This window comes from Amblyraja radiata, chromosome X, assembly GCF_010909765.2.
Source record: "Amblyraja radiata isolate CabotCenter1 chromosome X, sAmbRad1.1.pri, whole genome shotgun sequence".
Classification (NCBI taxonomy): Eukaryota; Metazoa; Chordata; class Chondrichthyes; order Rajiformes; family Rajidae; genus Amblyraja; species Amblyraja radiata.
Genome location: NC_045999.1, coordinates 11,059,896 through 11,083,999, shown reverse-complemented (window position 1 = coordinate 11,083,999; position 24,104 = coordinate 11,059,896). Strand labels below are relative to the sequence as shown.

The following is a 24,104-nucleotide window of genomic DNA, read 5'->3' as shown; positions in this document are numbered from 1 at the left end:
CAGTTAAGATCAGTTTTCTTGAGTAATAATAATCTTTCTTATTTAGTAACAACAGGTAACAGATATTAACCTTTCAATTTTCAGACATGAGAAAAAGCTTCTGCTTCAAAAATTTCTACAGTGAAAATGGCACATGTGATGGTGAACTGCCCTTCAATATGTCAAAAAAGCTGTGCTGCTGTGCATACAACATCGGGAAAGCCTGGAATAGGCCTTGTGAACAGTGTCCCCTTCCTGTCACAAGTAATTTATTTTCTATCAAATTCAGAAATGTACAGTGGGATTCATGCTGTATTAAATTGGATTAAATTGTATTGACATTTATGCTGAATTATATTTCAGATGAATATGTTCTTCTTTGTGGGAGTCAGGGACCAGGCTACATTATTGACATTACAACAGGACAGCCAGTTGGTAAGATGTCACTTTATGTTTTGCACAAAGTATTTAATCGATAAATATTCTTGAACAGTAAAATAGTTTGTAAAACAAAATCATGTCTCCTCAAGGTTCAGGAATTACATATAAAGAGAGCTTTACAAATGGAGGCCCTACATTATTATGGAATTAGATTTAATGATTTAACTGAAACAAGTAACTGCAGATGCTGGTTTACAAATAGACACAAAGTGCTAGAGATCTCAGTGGGCATGCTGCATCTCTGGAGAACATGGATAGATGATGTTTAGGATCGTGACCCTTCTGGGACTGGTTGTATTGTGAGTACAGGCGGGACACGCAAGAGCACGGGGGGGGGGGGGGGGGGACAGGAGGTGGGTGGGGAATGGGGATTGGTTAGATACTTAACATTGGAGATTTCAAATTTCATACCATTGGGTTGGAAGCTACCCAAGTGGAATATGAGGTGCTATTCCTCCAGTCTGTGTGTGGCCTGCCTCTGGCAGTGAAGGACCCAGGATAGAAATGTGAATGTATGTGTCCAGCACTTGCTGTTTTTGTTTTTAATTTTTAGCATTGTAATGGCCTTATTCATAACTTGGATTAAAAGGTTTTCACTTGAAAACCTACATGATTTTCCAAATGTTGTCCAAAGAAATAAAGAAAGCAATAAGTATTGAGATTTTATTGTCATATGTACAAGAATGGAACAATGTCATTCTTACATGTAGTAGCACAACAGGTTTGTAAACACAATACAGTAAACACTAATTTTAACAGATCCTTATACTGGATTTTGGTTATAGTGGTTGGACCTGCCCACACCACACCCGACTTGCACACCTCCCTGGCTGCTTACAGCCCTGGCTTCCAATGCCACCCCTGCCTCACAAGGTGCACCAGTGAGCCGTTCTACACCCACCACACGGCTTACATTGTAGCTCCTGGGAACAATACTTTCTTCAGGCCACCTCCACTGACAGGACGGTCTCGGTCACTGTGGTGCTCCCTCCACCCCCTCCCACCAGTTGCTGCTTGTTCCTGTCGGCCATCATTTTGTCTGCTCCACTGTCACTGTCACCTCCTCCTCCTACCCTGGAGTTGCCGCCATTACTCCACTGTGGAAGATGTCAGCAACTGTGGGGAGGAGGAGGTGGCGGTAGAGTGGGGAGTGGACAAAGCAAAGGCCAACAGGATAAGCGGCAACTGCTGAGAGGGGAGGGAGCACCACAGTGACCAAGCATTTCTTGTCATTGGCAGCGGCCTGATGAAAGAGCTGACGGCTATGGGCTACACTGAATCGCAACGACAGCCATGTCAACCGGACCATGCAGCAGGTGGTGTAAAAGGGCTTGCTGGTGCGGACCAGTGGCATTGGCGCCTAGTTTTAAGGTGAAACAACATAGTGCTGGAGTAACTGAGCACCTTACTCAGTTGTAGCAGACATTCGTCAATAATGGACACCATTCCCCCCTCCATGGTCCGTTAAAACAAGGGTTTACTCTGCTCAATAGATAATATAATAAACACAAAAAAAAGAAAACAAAGCCCAAAGTCCCTAGTCCAACCTAGGCAGGCCATAATTCAGTTTAGTTGGAATTTGTAGTTTTCAGTAGCCTGATGGTCATTGGGAAGAAGCTGTTTGCTGAACCTGAGCTTTACAGTTTTCAGACTCCTATACCTTCTCCCCAATAGCAGGAGTGAAATGAGTGGGTGGCCAGGGTCGTGTGGGTTCCTGATGATGCTGGCTGCTCTAAGATGGAATAACGGATCATAGATGGTCTTCAGAGATATGTAGGCCCAGGAACTTGAAGTTATTGACTCTCTCCACCACTTCGTTGATGCGATTTAAATCGTGACTAGACCAAGTGCAGACGTTAGATCTGCACCCCCAAAGCAAGATTCCATCATTCACCCTTTCCCCCAACACAAGCCGTTCCCCCAACGCAATATTGCACCACTCACGCATAGCCCCGAACTGCTCAGACGCGGCTCATTTTTCTTCATCCCCCAGCTCTCACTTCTCCTCCACTTCACCCTCCCTCTTCAATCCCTAGAGAGGATGGGGGGCAGAGAGGGAGGGGGGTAGAGAGGGAGTGGGTAGAGAGGGAGGGGAGAGTAGAGAAGGAGGGTAGATGGAGGGGGAGGGGGTAGAGAGAGAGGGAGGGGGGTAGAGTTGGGGGAGAGAGTGTAGTGAGGGCGAGGGAGGGAGATGGAGGGGGTAGAGAGGGAGGTGGGTAGAGAGGGTGGGAGTGAGGGTAGATAGGGAAAGGGCATCTCCCTCCTCCACCCCTCCCCATCTCCCTCCACACACGGCCCCCCCATCTCCCTCTATCACCCCACTTCCCACCCCATCTGCCTCCTCCTCATTTCCCTCATCCTCCCCTCACTCCCATTACCTGCCCCAAGACTTACCCAGGTCGTAGAGCAGCACCAGGGCATGGAACTCGGCCTGGTTCTCATACACAGCCCGGCCCCGGCTGTGGACTCCAGCCGTCAGCTCGGCCGCTGCCTGGGCTCCAGTGCAGGCCCCGACTTCATCTCCAGGCTCGTCTCCACGACCCCGGACCCAGGCTTGTCCTTGGTTCCAGCGGCGGCTTCTTTCTCGACCCCGGTCACAACCCCATCCCAAGCCCCGGGCCCGGCTCTCACTCCAGCTCCAGCACCAGGCTTAGCTCCAGCCCGGGCTTGGCCCACGGCACCACCCTCCCCACCAGGTGGCCTTCAGGCATCGGGCGCCGGCAGCCGCCGTCACTCCTCGTTCACCGCGAGCACTGGAGTGCCCCTCCCTCACAGAGTGTCCCGTCCTGCCTTGCGAGTGCACTGTGTCGTCACTTGGGGTTTTTCTTTCTGAAATCTGTGAGTGTTTAGGGCCTTTTTTTAAATTTAAAGGATTAATAACTTTGGAAATATATGTGGGAATGCGGTGGGAAGATGATTATCGCCACGGAGAGGGGAAATGTGAGTAGGATATGTGAAAATGGGAAGGCTGTGGCCTAGCATTTGGAAGAAGATAGGAAAAACAGATTGACACATCGTGGGCACATCGGCAGCACAAACAAGACAAAGACTTAGTTATATAGAGATTTAGGTAGATTATTGAATAATATAAATAAATGAAATTAATTTTAGAAACGTATGGATTCTACACACTTTTTACTCTGACAACATTATTAATAATTAAATTAAAATTTCACTATTTTTAGTCATTTAATTCATGGTGAGATCTCATCTTGTATCCTTAAGGAAACGCAAATGACTCTAATCAGAGGTACACAAAAATGCTGGGGAAACTCAGCGGGTACAGAAGCATCTATGGAGCGAAGGAAATAGGCAACGTTTCGGACCGAAACCCTTCTTCAGACTGATGGGGGGGGTGACAGGGAGAAGAAAGGAAAATCTAATCAGAGTTGTTTTGGGATATGGGGAGAAAGCAGGAATGGGATACTGATTCTGGATGATCAGCTGACTCGAAAGGCTAAATAGCCTATTCCTGCACCTATTTTCAATGTTTCTATGTTTGACACTTATGAACAACATACATTAAAAAATAATTGAAACCTTGTCTACCTGCACTTTTAATGAAACTGATTTCATCTTAATGAATGAAGAAAAATATGCTTGTGCATAGTTAGTCCATAAAGTTAACCTGCAATGTACTTTCATGCAGACATTGATGAATGTCGAATGATTCCTGGTGTCTGTGCTAATGGTGTATGCATTAACCAACTTGGAAGCTTCCGTTGCGAGTGTCCTATGGGGTTTCAATATAATGATCAACTGATTAGCTGTGAAGGTAGGAAATCAAATATTTTGATTTGTATAATCATCTGTTACAATAGCTTCCTATAGTTTAAAAGTATATACAAATAAAGTTTGTTAATCACTATTTTTTCATTGTAAGTTTATACTTCATGCCAGTAAAATTATTTTAAAAATAGTACATTATAAATCTGTGCATGGATCTCTCTCAAACTGGCATTGAAAAAAAAGAATTCTATAACAAGCATGTATTGTGAGTTGTACATTATATGTTATCTCTTGTTAAGAAGACAGCAACCAGACCAAAATAGAATCATTTGTTTTGTCACAAAGTAACTGAAGTCCAATGGTGCCATCTGCATGCACCATGAGTTATAATACAATATAAATAACTCTGATCAGCACCAGATAGTTTGAGGCATATGCTGGAAATAAACTTGAGCAGACAGTCTTAATGATTTGTGGATTTCCTCTCTGTTTGATTGCTCTCAGCCATGGTCAGGCACAGATCAATGAAAGAACTTCAAAGTAAAATGTTACTTCTCTTCACGGTAGTTCATAAAATCTGTCCCATTGGGTCCATACTGACTGTGTGTAAGACCAATCTTGCGAGCTCCACTTCTCTTTTCCAATAGCCCTACTATTTCTTTTCCTTTCCACTACCTTTCCAGTTCCATTTTGAGCACCAAAATTAAATTATTATTCAATACTCACATCTTCTGATATTAACAAGAGGGCACTGCATTCTTAGCCTAACAAGCTCTGGGACAAAAAAAATATTTGAAAGGGCCAGCATAGACCCAAGTCTGTATTGATCAAATTTACTTCCAGCATCTATCTTAAAATATCTTGTACTGAATTATTTAGATTGTATAGATGCCTCCGTCTTCCCCCAACCACAGGTTACACAAAGAAGATTTCAATATGTCACTTTTGGTTCTTTTTGCAATTACATTCATTTAATGCCATCTAAGTTTTTGACCCTTTCTCCAAGGCGACAACTTGTCTTTCTCTGCTCTTCATATAACCATATATAACCATATAACAATTACAGCACGGAAACAGGCCATCTCGACCCTTCTAGTCCGTGCCGAACACGTATTCTCTCCTAGTCCCATATACCTGCGCTCAGACCATAACCCTCCATTCCTTTCCCGTCCATATAACTATCCAATTTATTTTTAAATGATAAAAACGAACCTGCCTCCACCACCTTCACTGGAAGCTCATTCCACACAGCCACCACTCTTTTTAATTGTCATGATCGGATCCACTCACAACTATCTGCTCTAACCATCCAGCTTCTCCAATTTACCCACTTAACTAAGTTCCTTCATCCCTAAAATAAATCCTATAAACCCCTGCAGTACCTGCTTGAAAGCATTTTTCTTTTAAAATGTGGTACCCAGGTTTGGGTACAATGCTCCAGATGTAGCCAAATCACATAAAACAAAAAGTGGAATGAAAATCAAAATTCTTTGTGGCTGATTAATATTTTATAGAAGAGTTTTAATAATGATACTCCTCAAAAACAGATTTGAAAATCTTAATTTGTCTGCAATGCCAAAGTATAATTAATTTATTAACTGGTGTTTTGTTCAACCAGATATGGATGAATGCCAGAATGGTCCATTGTGTCAACAGAATGCTGACTGCATTAACACACCAGGCAGCTATCGCTGTGAATGTTCACCAGGTTACCGGCTCACTCCAACAGGACATTGTCTAGGTAGGTAATCACTGTTAAAATAAGCTATATGTTTTCAACTAGGAAAGTCCTTTTTCTGCATATCGGATTCTTGAATAAAAAGTCATAGTTTCAAATATATATATTTTGAACCCTGGGACATGTAGATTAATTGTTACATTACCCTTATCGTTGAAAACCTGATGTATGGTTTCTGAGCAAAATGAACAAGATGTTTACACATGAATGGCAAAACACATTTTTAATTAAAAGGAAGTATGAATTTCCTACAATTATTTTCATTTCTGCAAGTTGCTGAGGGGAAATAACTTTAAGATAATTATAACATATCAATGGGGAGACCATTAAGGCATTCCAAGAAAATACCCAAGGGGAAGTGATTAACACATTAAAAGCCTACTGAAGCAATAGTTGTGCCAAGTACACACAACAAAAATAATGCTTCTATAGAATGGTTCAGGACTTGCGGAATATAATAACAAACATCCATTTAGTATTACATATACACCAAATTGATCTGGGAAAACAAAATAAACTCAGTGCCCCTTGTACTGATTTACAGGAGGAGTGTTCATAAGTAATTTGTTTTATCTCAGCCTACGATTTCCATCCATCTCAGTGTTGAAGAGAAAACTATGGTCTTGAACAGTGCTAGTTATTTATTAATTGTCTCTCGGGTTAGGATTCATTTCCCCATGGTCATAAGTGCTAAACCTCCATAACATTAACAATGAGAACATTGCTGTTGATATCTTCTTCTTTCGTATCCTTCTTCCATGTTTCAAATGTTGACATCGCTGTCATCGTCCGTCCTGAAACGGACCCAAGCTTCCGGCGACAATCAGTGAGAGCCATCACGTGTTGCAATAGATGATGGTGGCAGCAGAATTAGCTCAGGATACATTGATAACATTCAGTGGCTCACATTAAGCTATCTAATGGCCAATTCTGCAAATTAATTAAATTCATTATTTAAAGTAACAAGTTCAAATTTGTTTTAAGCCAGTAATACATCAGCTTTGAGCTGACTAAGCTTTGTTATTTTGAATAATCATACTGTTTCAAATCCTGATATAATTTTGGCTACATGACTTGAAAGGTCAACTTTCTTTCTCTCGCCACAGATGCTGCTTGACCTGATGAGTATTTCCAGCATTTTCTAAGGTAGACAAAAATGCTGGAGAAACTCAGCGGGTGAGGCGGCATCTATGGAGCGAAGGAATAGGTGACATTTCAGGTCGAGACCCTTCTGAAACAGTGATCTAGTTTCTTTTGTGTACCATTATTGTACCATATGCTGTAAAACAGATCATGCTGCAAATGCAAATCCATCAAAACCTGAAAACAAGTTATTGAATATCTGAAGCAGAATTCTTGAACAGGTTTCGCTCTTAAGGCTGAAGGAATCAAGGGATATGTGGAAAAAGCAGGAACGGGGTACTGATTTTAGACGATCAGCTATGATCATATTGAATGGCGTTTCCAGCTTGTTGGGCCGAATGGCTTACTCCTGCATCTATTTTTCTATGTTTCTAATTGTCTTGAAATATTACCCCCTTTCTTCTTTTCAGATGTTGAGTGGTTAATAGCTCATTCTAGCATTTTTATTTCAGACTAGGCTAAGTGATTGGGTCCCAGCTTCACACGGGAGGGCTGGTCCCCCAATGCAATATTTCCCCTCTCCACCAATTCCAATATTGCTGGCCTGTGTGTGTGGGGGGGGCTTTCTGGAGCACTAGCATGGTGTTGTGGGCCGAAGGGACAGGTTTCCAGAGGGCTAGTATGGACATTGTGTGCCGAATGGATTATTGGGATGGCAGCTCAGTCACTGAGACCACTCACACACACACTGACACTCACACACACACACACACACACACACACACACACACAGACAATCAGTGTGACCTCTGCACGTACCGGAAATTACGCAATCAGCGCGGCCTCTGCACTCACCGGAAATTACGCAATCAGCGCGACCTGTCCACTAAGCGGAAGTCACGAAATGAACGGGACTTTTGAACCAAACACAGTCGGACCTAATAAAGCATTGCAGTTACAAGCACAGGCAGGGCAGCAGGCCAAACAACTCATGGCATTGTCATTGTCATGGCGAACAAATCATTAATTGCAAATACATTGCAGACTCACAGTTCAGTTGATTCACAGCTTAGAATCGTGGCCTCTCCCTCGTGATCTTGGCATCCAGGTATCCCGGACGTCCAGGCATCCGGGGTTTTATAGTCCTGGCCCCCTCCCCTGGAAGGGGTGGTGATTGACAGGCGAGAGGATCTCAAGGTTTTTTAAACACTCATAACGTTTTTATTTTTCATCGATGGGAAAAATCCTCGGGGCAGGCTCAGCAGAGGAGGACTTGTGAGTAAGATGGCCAAAAATCATAGCGATATATGGTAGCGTTTTTTCTAAAATCTTTCCAATATACAGCGCAGACCAGAAGTGGTCAAGATGAGACTTTTAATTATATAGATATTTGGCAACCATCATTTTTACTTGCGTTCTTAAAATCCTTGACCTAAGTTTTCTGAGTGTAGGTTTGTAAATGTTGATGCTGTGTTTGGTGCCTTTATAGAAATGTACTTTATTTTGCCCACAGATCGTAATGAATGTCATGATATCCCTAATGTTTGTAGTCATGGTCAATGCATTGACACAGTAGGGAGTTACCACTGTATCTGTCGTAATGGATTCAAAGCAACTCCGGATAAGACAATGTGTATGGGTAAGTAAACACTTGAAAGAATGGAAACACAGAGCAGGAAATTGGCAGCTGCATGTGCATAGTTTAACTTCCATTAAAACTAAACAGCCATATTTAATTCACAAGCAAATTCAATTCAGAAAACCTGTGTAAATGTGTCACACCTCAGTTTGTGTTCCATTAAGTTTTTTGATTGGTTTTTCCACTGTTAGTTTTCTCAGTTATCCAGTTGTTTATGGACTTCTTAGTATTTAAATACTTGGTTGAACCAACTGTCCATAATAAATGATGAAAGGTCCAAACTGTGGGTTTTTTTGTACATATACCGCCTGACATGTTTTTTTGTGTTTTTCCACAATATTCTTTTATTTTATATGAAATGGGCACTGGGGGATTCCACCTTAGGGTTTCTCTCTGAAGCGTTCTTCACATATTTCCAGTTAATAAGTTTGTCCATGGAACTGATTGATGAGTTTTCCTTTTATTAGTTTTCCAAATGTGGAAAAATAGGGGGATGACAGGCAAACAAACATAGACTACGTGTTAGTTCTCGTAATGATTTTTAAACTCAGAAGTTTGTTTATTTAGGCAATAAGTTTAGTTTTGTTTAGTTTATTATTGGAATGAGGTACAGTGAATAGTTTGTGTTGCATGCTATCCAGTCAGCTATTACAATCAAACCATCACAGTGGACAGATACTGGATAAGGAGAAGCTTGTGTCGTCCTGAGAGCGATGCCATCTGGAGCTATGCTTCTAGTAGGGCCACCCATGGCGGTAAGGTCGAGGGGGAGGTCCCTGACAAAGAGCAATCCAACCAAGTCCTCAACGGTGGAACAGGCAGAGGATGATGGCTGACTTTAGTGGAGCGTCACAATGGCTGGGAAAACGGATGAAGGCTGCAGCAGGAAAGGGTCCCCGGTTGTCCTGGACTACATGACCCAGATCTGTCAAGAACCGTGTGGTGGCTGTCTGTGCACCAGTCTCCCCTTGTTAAACAAAGTCACGCACAGGCGTCCTCCCAAAGAGGACAGTCATACTTGTTTCGAGTGACCGCCGATGATGAAGAAGGATAACATTAAGTGCAAGATAAACTCCGATTAAACTCCGATTAAAGATAGTTCAAAAGTCTCCAACGAGGTAGATGGGAGGTCAGGACCACTCTAGCTGGTGAGAGGACCATCCTATTGCCTGATAAAAGCTGGGAAGAAACTGTCCCTGAATCTGGAGTTATGCGTTTTCATACTTCTGCACCTCTTGCCTGATGGGAGAAGAGGGAGTGACGGGGGTGAGGCTGGTCCTTGATTATGCGGGTGGCCTTGCCGAGGCAACGTAAAGTGTAGATGGAGTAAACAGGAGAGAGGTTAATTTGCGTGATGATCTGAGCTAGGTCCACAGCATTCCAATTTATTGCAGTTTTGAATGGAGCTGTTCCCAAACCATGCTGTGATCAATCCCAAAGAAGTGCTTTCTATGGCACATCCATTGCTATAGGTCAGGACAAATTGCTGGTGATATTTATTCCTAAGAATGCTTGCATCTTACCCAGGTGTTCCAGTGATTAGTATAGGGTCAGGGAGATGGCATCAGCCTTGGAACTGGTGTGGCAGAAGGCGAACTACAGTGAGTAAAGTTTGCTTGGAAGGCTGGATTTAATGTGTTCCACAACCAGCTTTTCGAAATGCTGTTTGTGTGACTACGTTTGTGAGAGAAGAAATGTGTCTGTGTCCATGGATGGTAGATGTCAAGACCACTGAATGGTACTCATTAAGACATGAGATCTTGCTTGTCTCATTGGTCTTCTTGAAGCAGGTGAGTACCTCAGAACAGACTAGGATAAGATCAAAGATGTCCGTGAATTCTCGCTCCTCAGGAAGGCTGGCCCTAGGAAATGGCAAACTTAAGTCTGATGGGACGGATGTCATTGCCCTGTTGGCCTCTGCTGTTCCTTTGCAAATTACAATGAGGTTGTAAGCAGAGAGGAACTTCTTCCCTATTAATTCATGACTGCACATTTTCACTAATTAATGGATGGTTAGTTTAACCTGCCAGTTGATGTCAGTGTAATAGCATGTTTAATACACATTCCTGAATTTCTGATTGTCACAGAAAAGGCTCCAGAAAAGAAGGGAAAATCACTGGTTTTCATCACTGTCAATGAATAAAGTTTAGCATTTGTGAGAGCTATGTCATCTAAAAGTGGCACTGCTCAAGAAAAGATACCCTTTTACAGTGAAGATATTTTAAAACAATGACTAGCATTGTATAGAATCTTTTGCATATTCTTCTGTATATCACAACTTCCTTTGCATTAAGTACGTTTTGATTTATAGTCAACCATTCTAATGTAAGAAATATGACAACAAATTTGCAAGCAGTAAGCTTTCAGATAATAACCAGGTAATTTTGTTTAAAGTTATTGAATGAGGCATAAATTTAGGCCAGAACATGGAGACTATGCTTCTTTTCTTCAAAATCGAATTATTTTATTTTAGCATCTTCCTGAGGGCAGGCATAAACTTAATTTTATTGTTCAGTACACCTTCAGAACTACAGGTTTTTATGTTTGAGCTTCTGGAATGGAACATAAACACATAACTGCATGACCTTTGCATTAGTGCTACAAATTATTTCTCGCCAACAAAATAGTTTTAATGATAACTTTTCTTGAATCTGATGGTAGATAATTTCAAACTTTCAAACGACTGGAGAGAGGAGAAGAAAAAATGACCAGTTTGTGAGTGGCCAGTCAGTATGTTTTCCTGTGGAAGCATGGGGTATGTCCGGGGTATGTCCACAAATCTGCAGTAGGAAAACTACATCAAATGAAAACTGTTACGCTGAATGGTTGCATGAATCCTCATTCTTGATATGGAGACCAATTACACTTCAAGTTAGATATGATACATTTATTCTGAAGTGAAAATACACTGATTTTCTTTTTCATTTGCCCAGATACTGATGAATGTGAGCGACAGCCATGCGGCAATGGAACCTGTAAGAACACAGTTGGCTCATATAGCTGTGTGTGTTTCACTGGATTCATGATTTCACATAATAATGACTGCATTGGTAAGATCTTCTTCTTCTTATCGAGTCCACACACAAGATTAGAAGTTGGTCAGCCAGAGCTGAACACACTTCTCGGCATCTGCACAATGGTGTCTGTCTTGCGCTTCTTGTGCGTGGTGGTGGAAAGATTGGTTGAAACAGGGCCGCGGAACGTTCTTTCCTTGACCCCATTGGTAAGATAAACATAGTGGGTTTTTTTAGCTTAAGAAATACAGAGGTGTACAAGAATAAAAGAAAATGCTTTATAAAAATATTTTGCTATTCTACAATGACATGATTAAATTAATCACTTCCGGATATGAAAGGGAAAGCAAAGTTGCAAGGAAATCTTTACTGTTTAAATAATCAGCCCATTTTATATTGAAAAATATAAGCAATTCCATGTACCGACACTTGCAAGAACATAGAACAGTATGGCACAGGACTAACCCCGACGATGGACAATGTCTGTGCCAAACATGATACCAAGACCTACCCTTATCTGCCTGCACATAACCCATACCCCTCCATTCCCTACATATCCATGTGCTTTTCCACAACCATACCTGCCTCATGTACCTACCACCCCTCCGCAATGCTTTCCAGGCACCCACCACCATCTGGATAAAAACACTTGCACCGCACATCTCCTCTAAACTTTGCCTCTCTCACCTTAAAGCTATGCCCTATAGTATTTTATATTTCCATTCTGACTGTCTACCCTATCTATGCCTCTCACATTTTATAGATACTTCAATCAAATCTCCCCATAGAGAATTTGACTTTAACATTTTCTGAAGAGTTGACTAATTGAATTAAGTTAGGAAGATAATTGTGAACACGCATGGTGCTTCCTAACTAAGCTGGGAAACACAACTGCATGTTAAAGCTTTATTTTTAACTGTACAGAACTACTGGTGAGAATTTCCTGAAAAGGGCTGTATTGACCTTACCAACAAGGTCTAGTACTGATCTACAAATTATTAGATTTATTATTTTGATTTGCCAAGGTAAGCTTTGAATTAATAATCTTTGGTTGCTAGACCAGCACCATATAAAAAAACTAAAAATACAAATATTTTGTTGACAAATAATATAACCAGACTTTGGTTTCACATTGAATTATCTAAATTCTTGCAGAAAATCCAGATTAACTTTTATCAATGTTAAATATTAATGCCGATAGTTAAAAATTAATCCACAATAACATAAAGTACTAAATTTGTGAATGTGATTATAATTTTGTTCCTTATTAACAAACAGATGTTGATGAATGCACTACTTTAAATGGTGCTCTCTGCAGAAATGGACAGTGCATCAATACGATTGGAACATTCCAATGCCTGTGCCGTGATGGCTATGAACTTACACCTGCTAGAAGAAGTTGTGTTGGTAAGAAACATTAATAAATCAGATAGGATAATGTTAAAGCTTTCTGACTTATTACTTTCAAACTTCTATATTTACTACAAACTCAAAAGTTATGCAAAAGCTACTAGGTTATAACAGAGGACCACACTTTCCAATTCTTCATAAGACTTTAATCATTGTACAACATTACATTTTGTAAACTCTTCTTCGCCTTTCATTTGGTTCATTTTGGGTGTGGATAATTTTAGATGGATAATTACAGATAGTAATAATGAATGCTTAGAAAACCACATTGCATTGACTGAAATGATGCAAGACTTTGCCCATTTAGCTCTGAAGTGTTTAACAATACCAAAAAAGTAAGCATTTCATTGTTCCAGCCTAGACCATGTTATTTATTAAAGCACCAATTTGCAATTTATTCTTGAGTCATGATGGAGAATGACAATCACCTCAATAAGGAAAGCTGACAAATTAATCGTTTGCAGTGTATTTTAACATATGGATTGGCAATCAAGCTTGGTAAAAAAGTGAGATGCTATGTCTCCAATTTTCCATCACCATATTTTCCATCTGTGAGTAATTTAAGCATCAGTGGTTGTCCACTGGACATGGTAAAAGCTTGAACTAGCTTTTTCCTAACTCATTATTAATTATGGAAATGAGTGTTTCCGTAAATAAGGGTACCGACCTGTGACATGGGTGGCCAAATTTGAAAGTTATTAAATCATAATTAAATACCACAGCATTAAAAATGGGCCTACCTATGATACTTTTGAGCTAATTTGTGATCAAAATAGAACAAACTTTGACCAAAATTGAATACTATCAGAATTTGGAGTGAAAAATATTGTTTATAAGACATATGGGACACTGTCCCTTATATTGATTTCTAAGATCCCTTATAAAAAGTCGGCACATAACGCACCACGAGTCCCGTAGTTTACGTCAGGGTCATTACAATCACGTTGTTTGAATTTTTTTTAATCGCGACGAGTGCAAAAAAAAGTTCTAGTATTGACGAGGTCAGACAATGGGAGAGACTACAGAATGAGACATCGATAAAATAGGTGAGCACACTAGATTTTTATTTCATGATTTTAAGTTCTATTCATTATTAAGTATTTCAATGGAAAGCTTAAACAAAAAATATAAACAATAAAAAAGAAACAATAAATATAAATCAGAATCGTTTATTGTCATTTGAACACAAGTTCAAACGAAATTGCATTTCTGCAGTCATCATCAAACAAAAAAACAAAAACACACAATTAACACAATTCCACACAAAACATCCATCACAGTGAATCCCCAAACACCTCCTCACTGTGATGGAAGGCAAAAGTCTTATCTTTTCCCTGTTCTCAGTGCCCATTCCTCTCCCGCAGTCAAGCAGCCAAACTGCTGCATCGAGCCGATCAAGGCTCCTGATGTTAGAGCCCTCCCCCGGCGGGCGATGGTAAGTCCCGCGGCCGTATGGGCCGCGCCGGGCGATGTAAGGCCCTGCTCCGGGTCGATTTAAACCCCTCTATTTGGGCGGGCGAAGTTTCCCGTTGCGGGAGCTCCGAAAAGCGGTCTCCCACTAGGGACCCGCGAGCTCCCGATGTTACCGTCCACAGGGCCTGCAGCCGAAGCCTCCGAGCTCCGAAGTCGGGTCGCAGCCGCGCGCCACCACAGCACTCCAAAGTCGGCCAGTTCCGCGATGTTAGGCACAACGGCAATGGAGACTCGACAAGGAAAAAGTCGCCTACCCGTACAGGAAAGAGATTTAAAAGTTTCCCCCACCACCCCCCACATATACACAGCTAAAAATAATGTAAAAACAAAACCAAGACATCCACTTAACAGGGCAAAAAGAAAAAAAAGACAGACGGACTGCAGAGGCCGCTGCCGACAGGCGCCGTCATCTTGTCCAAGATGTACAAAAACGGTTACTTTGCTTTTAACTCACACGTTTCACACGTGACCAAAGGGACACTGCTACTCACGTTGTGCTGCAAAAACTTGGGGCATCAGAAAATCCTCATAGATACCCAGTCAAATTATTTAAATCCCAGAGTACCCAAGGAATTAGCCGTAATTGGAAGTTCTGCACACTCTTGGACAGTTCAAATGGATTGGAGGGTGGCATACCCCAATAATGCAATGTCATCATTTAAAAGGGAGAACAATACAACCATTCCAACTGTTAAAATGTGGATTAGGAATATGATGGACATAGCACGCCTTGAAGAAATGAGACTCCGACTAATAGATAAATATGACCAATTCTTAAGGAGTTGGTCTCCTTTCATCGACTTTTTGGAATCATGTGATGCAGCGGTACCATAAGGATTGCTGATTTCAGTTCATGACGTGGATAGATCTACATCTCCGAATATAGATTTGAAAAATTCTCTTTTAAGGGGACTTCTCTTCTATTTCTATTTTCCACCTTTTCTTTTTTCTTTTCTTTTTTTATTTTTATTTTTTATATACACACTTCACATTTTTCTACTCTACCATCTATTTTTCCACTCTTTCCCCTTTCTATTGTTTTCTTTTTCTTGTCTTGCTTACTTCCTTCTCATAACATAAAACTAGAGGTTGTACATGGAATGGATTACGGTATGACATAGTTGGCACCTAAAATTAGGTGCCACTGTATTGTTTTGTATTGTATTAACTTCTAATAAAATAAACAAAAACAAAAAATAAATAAAAGGGAGAAGAGAGGAAACAAGTTAGCCTGAGATCAATAGTTGGGAAAATGCAATTGTCATTATAAATATGTAATAGGAGAGCATTTGGAAAACAGGATGCAGTTGCAGGAGATAAGAAAGAAAACAAAAGGTATGTTGACCAGCAAGTAAGAGGATTTAAACACAGTAGCAGGGATGTGTTATGCAACTGTACAATGCCTTGATGAAGCCCACTTTGAGCATGGTGTGCAGTTTTGATCTTTTTATCTAAAGAAGGATGGTTTTGCTACAGAAAGAATGCACCGGAGTTCCACCAATCTTATTCCAGGGATGGCAAGCTGCCATATGAGGAGTTATCAAGCCACTTAGCCTATATTCCCTCACATTGGAATAATGAAAGAGAATTTCATAGAAACCTACAGGCCTGCGGGAAAAATATTCCCAATAATGAGGGAGCAGAGTCAGAGCCTAATGACAAGGGATACAGTAAGTCATGTATGACTTGGGGATGAGGAAAGTTTCTTCACACAGAATTCTCCAATACAAAAAGAGTTTGAAGCCAAATCAGTTAAGTATATTCAGGAAAGAGTTTCTATTCTTTGATACCTGTGAAAAAGCTACTTTTATAACTACTAAACCAGGTTCGCTTCTTAATAAACAGACACCACACAAACTGTTTGGTAGACCAGTTCACAACTTTACTTATTATCGGCCGATGGAAGGGAGGGAGAACTCCAGTCAAGTGACCATTACAGACACTTGACTGTCCTCCGTTCACCTCCTCTGAACAACAGAATTACATTGCCTTAAATAGGGTTTTTTTGTCCCCTTAGCACATTTCAGACATTAGTCATGGTCAGAGGTACAGGAAAAGGTTTCCACAGAATGCATCACATCAAAGGCCTTTTGTTTACATGTTACAAGATAACATTGGCCATTTGGTTTACGACATTTTATCTTTCCACTTCCCTGTTCCTCTCTCGTCCTTCATAAACATTGGCTATTTGGATAATGCCATTTTATCTTCACAGAGATCACCCTAGCTCTCGCTGCTTCCTCTCTGTCATTTGGTCCTTCATAAACATAGGCCATTTGGTTTATGGCATCTTACTTCACAGATATGACTAGCTGTTTCTCTCTTCCTTTCTCGCCTCCTCCCCCATAACATTGGCCATTTGGTTTATGGCATCTTACTTCAAAGAGATCTCTCTAGCTTCTCCTCTCTGCTTGTCACTTGGGAGACAATGTTATAGGATTTATTATCTCACACACAGCAACCTGAGGCAAGCCTAATTTGAGACTAAATATAAGCTGCAAGCTAGCCCAGAAGCCAATTTAATATCTTCTTATATTTTAACTAAAATTCAGCTTCATCATTTGCAACATGCCTGAAATTCAAGAGAGTCGGGGTGGAAGTTAGTGGAGTGGCCATTACCTAGGAGAAGGTGCCTCAGAAGCTGAAAGGGCTGAAGGTGGATGTCACCTGGACTGCACCCGAGGGTTCTGAAAGAGGTGGCTTTAGGGATTGTGGAGGCATTAGTGATATTTCAAGAATCACTAGAGTCAGGAGTGGTTTCAGATGATTGGAAAATTGCCAATATTACCCCACTGCACAAGAAGGGAGCAAAGCCGAATAGTGGGAACTATAGGTTAGTTTGACTTCGGCGGTTGGTAAGATTTTAGAGTCTATTATAAAGGATGAGGTTACGGAGTTCTTAGAAGTACACGCTAAAATAGGCCAAAGTCAGAATGGTTTTGTGAAGGTAATATCTTGCCTGACGAATCTGCTAGAATTCTTTGACGAAGTAAATAGCAAGGCAGACAAAGGAGAGTCAGTAGATGTTTACCTAGATTTTCAGAAAGCCTTTGATAAAGTGCCTCACGTGAGGCTGCGAAGGAAGATGCGAGCCCATGGTATCAAAGCAGATACTAGCATGAATAACAGGTTGGCTGGATGGCAGAAAGCAAAGAGTGGCAGTGAAGGGGGCAACATACTGTATCTGAGGAAGGATGTGCTGGCTCTGAAGAGAGTCCAGAGGAGGTTTACAAGAATGATCCCGGGGGGAACTCATTGAAACGTACCGAATATTAAAAGGCTTGGATAGAGTGGATGTGGAGAGGATGTTTCCACTAGTGGGAGAGTCTAGGACTAGACTCAGAATTAAAGGATGTTCCTTTAGGAAGGAGATGAGGAGGAATTTCATTAGTCAGAGGGTGGTGAATCTGTGGAATTCTTTGCCACAGAAGGTTGTGGAGGCCGTCAATGGACATTTTTAAGGCAGAGATGGATAGATTCCTGATTAGTGCGGGTGTCGGGTTATGGGGAGAAGGCAAGAGAATGGGGTTGGAGGGAGAGATAAATCAGCCATTCTTGAATGGCGGACTGGACTTGATGAGCCTAATGGCCTTATTCTGCTCCTACCCTTATGACCTTAAGACTGTTCTGCTGTATTTAAGTGTCACAGAACAAATATGATGAATAGTTTAAAATGGTTTATTTATATTTCAATTTAATTATGGAAAATGCATTTTCAAAGGTGACTAGACCAAGTGCAGACCCGTTGGGTCTGTTTCCCCAACGGCGTTTGCGGGGGGGGGGGGGCGCATGCGGCATCACACTCACAGTAACCACCCCCCAAACACACAGGTGGGGGGAGGGGGGGGAGCAGAGGGGAGAGGAGGAGGAGGAAACGGGACAGATTTGGGAGGGAAAGGAGAGCGGGGTAGGGGGTGAGAGAGGGGGATGGGGAGAGAGATGTGGGGGAGGGGGGATGGGGAGGGAGGGAGGGGGAGAGTGGTGGGGGGAGAGTGGAGGGGGAAGGGGGGAGAGAAGTGGAAGAGTGGGGAGGGAGGGGTAGGGGGAGTGGTGGAAGAGGGACAGAGGGGTAGGGGGAAGGGGGCGGGGGGAGAGGGAAGGGGGTGGGGTAGAGAGTGAAGGGGGGTGGGGGAGAGAGGGATGGGTGGGAGAGGGGTGAGGAGAGGGAAACATAGAAACATAAGATTCTATAAGATACCCCCTCAATCTTGTAAATTCTAGCGAGTACAAACCGAGTCTATCCAGTCTTTCTTCATATGAAAGCCCTGACATCCCAGGAATCAGTCTGGTTAACCTCCTCTGTACTCCCTCTATGGCAAGAATGTCTTTGGGCATTGGGCATTGTGACATCACACGATGGAACATTCACCAGGGGCTGGGGCTGGTGCAAAGGCATATGTAAATGAATCCATTCCGATTGGACATCTGAGAGCATTTGGCAGATAGAGGGGGAGGAGAGAGGGGTGGGGGACGGGAGGAGAGGTATGGGGGAGGGGGAGAGATGTGTGGGGGAGGGGAGGAGGGAGATGGGGTTGGGGAGAGAGGAGGGGTGGGGGAGGGGAGGAGAGAGGGTAGGGGAGAGAGGTGTGGGGAGGGGGGAGATGGGGCAAGGGGAAGAATGGGGAGAGGGAAGGGGGTGGGGGAGGGAAGGGGGGTGGGGGAGAGGTGTGGGGGACGGGAGGAGAGGTATGGGGGAGGGGGAGAGATGTGTGGGGGAGGGGAGGAGGGAGATGGGGTAGGGGAGGGAGGAAGAAGATTGTGGAGGGATGGGTAGGGGGGAGAGAGGGGAAATAGTGGAGTGGGAGAGGGAGGGGCGGAGAGAAGTGGAAGGGCGGGGAGGGAGGGGGAGAGGGGTAGGCGGAGTGGTGGAAGTGGGACAGGGGGAGTGGTGGAAGAGGGACAGAGGGGAAGGGGTGGGGGAGAGAGGGGTGGGGTAAGGGGAGAGAAGTGGAAGAGGGGTAGGGGAGAGAGGGAAGTGGGTGGGGTAGAGAGAAGGGGGGTGGGGGAGAGAGGGATGGGAGAGGGAGAGGGGGAGGAGAGGGGTGGGGGAAGAGAGGGGAGGGGGAGAGGGGAGGGAGGCAAGGAGAGAGATGGGGTAGGGGGAAGAGTGTGGATGGAGGGGGAAGAGTGGGGAGAGGGAAAGGGGTGGGGGAGAGAGGGAAAGGGGTGGGGGAGGGAAGGGGGTGGGGGAAAGAGGGATGGGGCTGGGAGGAGAGGGGGAGGAGAGAGGGATGGGGGAGGGGGAGAGAGGGATGGGGAGGGGAGAGATGTGGGGGAGGGGAGGGATGAGGAGGGAGGGGGGCGAGAGATGGGGTAGGGGAGGGAGGGGTAAGTGTGTGGAGGAAGGGGGAGAGGGGTGGGGGAAGAGGGGAAGGGCTAGGCGATGGGGGAGAGAGGGAAGGGGGTGGGAGGAGAGGGAGAGGGGTGAGGAGAGGGAGATGGAGAGAGGGATGGGGAGGGGGAGAGAGGTGTGGGGGTGAGGGATGTGGTAGGGGAGGGAGGGTGAGAGGGGTGGGGGGAGAGGGGAAATAGTGGGGAGGAAGAGTGGAAGGGGGAGGGGTAGGGACAGTCCATCTGTTCCCCATTCCCTTTCACTCCCAATCCTCTTTCTCTATTCCCACACACGTGATGACGCGCTTCGACACAGGCTGTGGGGGGGGGGGGAGGGTGGGGGGGGGGGGGGGGAGTGGGGGGGTGCGTCATCACACTAACCACCTGGGTCTATTGGGTCTGTTCCTCCAAAGCATGGTTGCGGGGTGGGAATCTGGCTAGGGCTGGTGCAAAGGCATATGTGAATGGATCCAATCCGATGGACATCTGAGAGCATTTGGCATTGTGACATCACATGATGGAACGAATCAAAAGGCAGAAAGGCAGCCGGACGGACGCCGGACGGCAGGCAGCAGCCACACAGTTTGATAGATAGATAGATAGATAGATAGATAGATAGATAGATAGATAGATAGATAGATAGATAGATAGATAGATAGATAGATAGATAGATAGATAGATAGATAGATAGATAGATAGATAGATAGATAGATAGATAGATAGATAGATAGATAGATAGATAGATAGATAGATAGATAGATAGATAGATAGATAGATAGATGATAATAATAATAATAATAATAATAATAATATTGGTGTTTGAATACAGAGCTTTAAGATGCATATGAAGAGCCGTTTGATTTTTAGCTCCCCTTAGTAGAAATTGCAATACAGAAGTATGTTACAAGCTGCTTCCAGGAAGTTATGAAATATTTCAAACTTAGCACAAAAAGCAAACATGTTTGCAATGGTAATATTGAATGGGATTACAGCAATTTACATCTATGATTTACTATTTTACTCTTAACTCAACAGATGTCAATGAATGTTTGATTGACCCTCGTCCTTGTGCACCAGGCACCTGTCAAAACTTGGATGGCTCCTATAGATGTATCTGTCCTCCTGGATACTCACTGATAGATGAGAAGTGTATTGGTAAGGAATTTATTTTTGTTTTGAAAGAGGTCTGGGTAAAGGACTGGAATTTGTGTGGCACCACCCTTATTTTTTCACAGAGAATAGTTGACCAAGAGCTTGAAAGGAGCAAACACTGTCATCTCCAGAAGTATCCTGTCTGCCACTTAGATACTAGAAAATAGTGTGGTGTTGGCTCGTATTCAAATTAGGAACAGAATTCTTAGTGTATGTTAATGTGATAAAGCGGAATGAATGCAAAACTCAAAAATATACACGATTGTTTAAACTTATCTGGGAGGAATTGAAATGCTCCTCACATCTTGATTTCCAAAGCTAAAAAGTGTCTTCTAATTACTTTTCCCCTTCATTTTTCCCTTTCATATCCTTTCTTTAGCAATAATTTCTTCGTGATTTCTCCCCCTTTCCCAGGACTAACTGAAGACTGTTGCTGGTCACATAATAACTGCAACTGAAATACTCTTTGTCTGCAAGCTACCTTGTCATCCAATGGGTGCTTACACTCTTGTGGAAATTAGGCTGAGAGTGTAATATTGGTTGTGCTGAATCACAGTTTCAGCACTACACTTAGTATGATTAATACGTGGCTTTTTTCTAGGTTATGCTTGTTTCTATTTTTGGTAGCCTATCCAGCTGGTTGCCCCCTGCCATCCCTCTAGATTGTTGGAATATCCAAAAGAGGTGTTTTATATTGAAAGTTACATCCTCAATAGGACCTGGAATAAGATTTTTTGATGGTAAACGCACTAAGCCGAGTAGTTTTTACAACAGTCAGCATTTAAATGCACTACTGAATGCAATACACAGCCCTCTGGGCCAACCTTTCAACTATTTGAGCAAGCATATATTCAAATTTTTGTTTAAATTAACCTTCAAAAGTCAACTTTTCAAATCGTTAAACTTTTTATTAGCATTCAAAATCAAGTTTAGGGTGGTAAATACAGAAAGGTTTCCATAAATTGAAGTCCAACCACAATGTTTATAGTAGTGTGAATCACTAGCTTGTTATTGTGTTTACGCAAGCTTCAGTTTGGTTTCCAGAAAGAACATTTAGCTGTGTTATTTGATGTACACATTTAAGTAAACAATCTTGCAAAGAAAGTGACACAAAATTTAAATAAATTCTAAAATTCATAACCTCATAATTAACATTGAAACTTAACTAAAGCAAAAGATTTCATCTAATCATTTAATTGGATTAAAAGCATTGCCGCAGGACTATCATTTTAGTCATCTAAGGCCATCTCATGTGAACAGTTCTGATGAAAAATTACTGACCTAAAATATTAACTCTATTTCGATCTTCACAGATACTACCTCACCTGCTGGATATCTGTTGCACTTTCTACTTTTATTTCAAATTTCCATAATTTGTAGTTTTTTTGCTTTTTTTAAACCCAGTTAGATTGCAATGAGTCTGCGTTTTAGGACTGAAATATGGATAAATTATAACCATTTAACTCTCAGTTACTGGATGCACAACAGCACAAAAAGAGCTAATCACTGGCCTTTGCTTCCAACCAAAAATGAAAAATTCCAAACTGTTATTCTGGATTCATGTGAACCTGTCTTCTACACATGGATATAGCAATGCTGAATTTTCAGATCCTCGCAAACAATATTGAATCAGTAGTACAGAAACAGGGCCTTTCAACTCGCCACCCTTGACAACCACGATGCTAATCACATTGGCTTGCGTTTAGGCCTGTGTTCCTCTATGCTTTTCTTACGCAAGTACCTGTCCAAGTGCCTTTTAAACATTACCGTTATATTTGTCTCTGTCATCTCCTCTAAGAAGGAGGGTCTCGACCGAAACATCACTCATTCCTGCTCTCCAGAGATGCTGCCTGTCCCACTGTTACTCCACAATTTTGTGTCTATCTTTGGTGTAAACCAGTATCTGCAGTTCCTTCCTACACATTTCCTCTAACAGCTTGTTCCAGGTAACCAGCATCCTCTCTATGAAATGCCTACCCTTAAGATCTATTTGAATTTCTTCCTTCCTACCTCCAACTTGTGTCTTCTTCTTCCACACTGCCATGAAAAAGACTCTTGACAATCTGTCCTATTAAAGGGTCTGTCCGACTGTACGAGGTAATTCAAGAGTTCTCACGAGTTCTCCCCTGATTCGAGTTCGTGTAATGTACGTAGGGGCTCGTACGAGTAAAAAGTAACAATTTTTTTACTCGTGGACATTTTTCACAGTGTTGAAAAAACGTCACGAGTTTTCCAGATTTCCCGAGTACCTACCATTACTCGTATGAGCCGCTACGTGACATCCACGAACTCCTACGTACATTACACAAGCTCGAATCAGGGGAGAACTCGGGAGAACTCTTGAATTACCTCGTACAGTGGGACAGGCCCTTTAGGCCCCTCATAATTTTATAAAGTATATTATCAGGCACCTCTCAGTCTCCTACATTCTTGTAAGAATAAACCCAGCATATCCAGTTTTTCTTTATAACTACAACTTTTTGTTCCAGGCAACATTCTGCAGAATCTCATCTCTATTCTTTCGATCACAAACACATCATTCCTGTAGTGTGGTGACCAGAATTGTACACAATACTCTAAATATGGTCTAACTGATATTTGTAAATCTGCAATATGATGTCCCAACTGTTATTTATAATCAATATCTCCGCCTATAAAGCCAAGCACTACCCTAGCCACCTGTGTCACTGCTTTCAGCGAGCTCTGGACTTGCACCTAAGGATCCTTATGTATGTCAACATTCCTAAGATGCCTGTCATTTACTCTACATCCAACCAGGATTTGACATGCATTACTTGGATGAATCAGACATCCTACCTTTGTGCTCAGTTCTTCATCTACATGTCTCCATAAACCTTTCTAGGTGAGAAACGGGTCAGAGTGATCTCAGCTTGCTTTATACACAACCTATTCACAATTTTATACCAGCAAATAAAGGTGGCATAGTGGCCAGCTGTTGAAGCTGCTGCCTCACAACACTAGAGACCAGGATTGGATCCTGTCCTCGGTTGCTGACTGTGTAGAGCTTGCATGTTCTCCTTCTGACTGTGTGGGTTTCTTCCGGGTGCTCCGGTTTTCTCCCACATCCCAAAGACCTGCAGTTTGTAGATTAATT

At 42.5% G+C, this 24,104-nt stretch overlaps 1 protein-coding gene across 1 annotated transcript in view; it reads left to right on the top strand.

Moving 5' to 3' along the window:
- fbn1 (fibrillin 1) overlaps positions 1–24,104 on the top strand; it is a 326,717-nt gene that overhangs the window by 244,064 nt on the left and 58,549 nt on the right. Inside the window, exons 41-48 of the mRNA XM_033014876.1 lie at positions 85–243; positions 343–414; positions 4,070–4,195; positions 5,768–5,890; positions 8,484–8,609; positions 11,543–11,659; positions 12,902–13,030; positions 20,873–20,992. Of these exons, the coding sequence (XP_032870767.1) occupies positions 85–243; positions 343–414; positions 4,070–4,195; positions 5,768–5,890; positions 8,484–8,609; positions 11,543–11,659; positions 12,902–13,030; positions 20,873–20,992 (972 nt within the window). The remainder of the gene's footprint in view (positions 1–84; positions 244–342; positions 415–4,069; positions 4,196–5,767; positions 5,891–8,483; positions 8,610–11,542; positions 11,660–12,901; positions 13,031–20,872; positions 20,993–24,104) is intronic.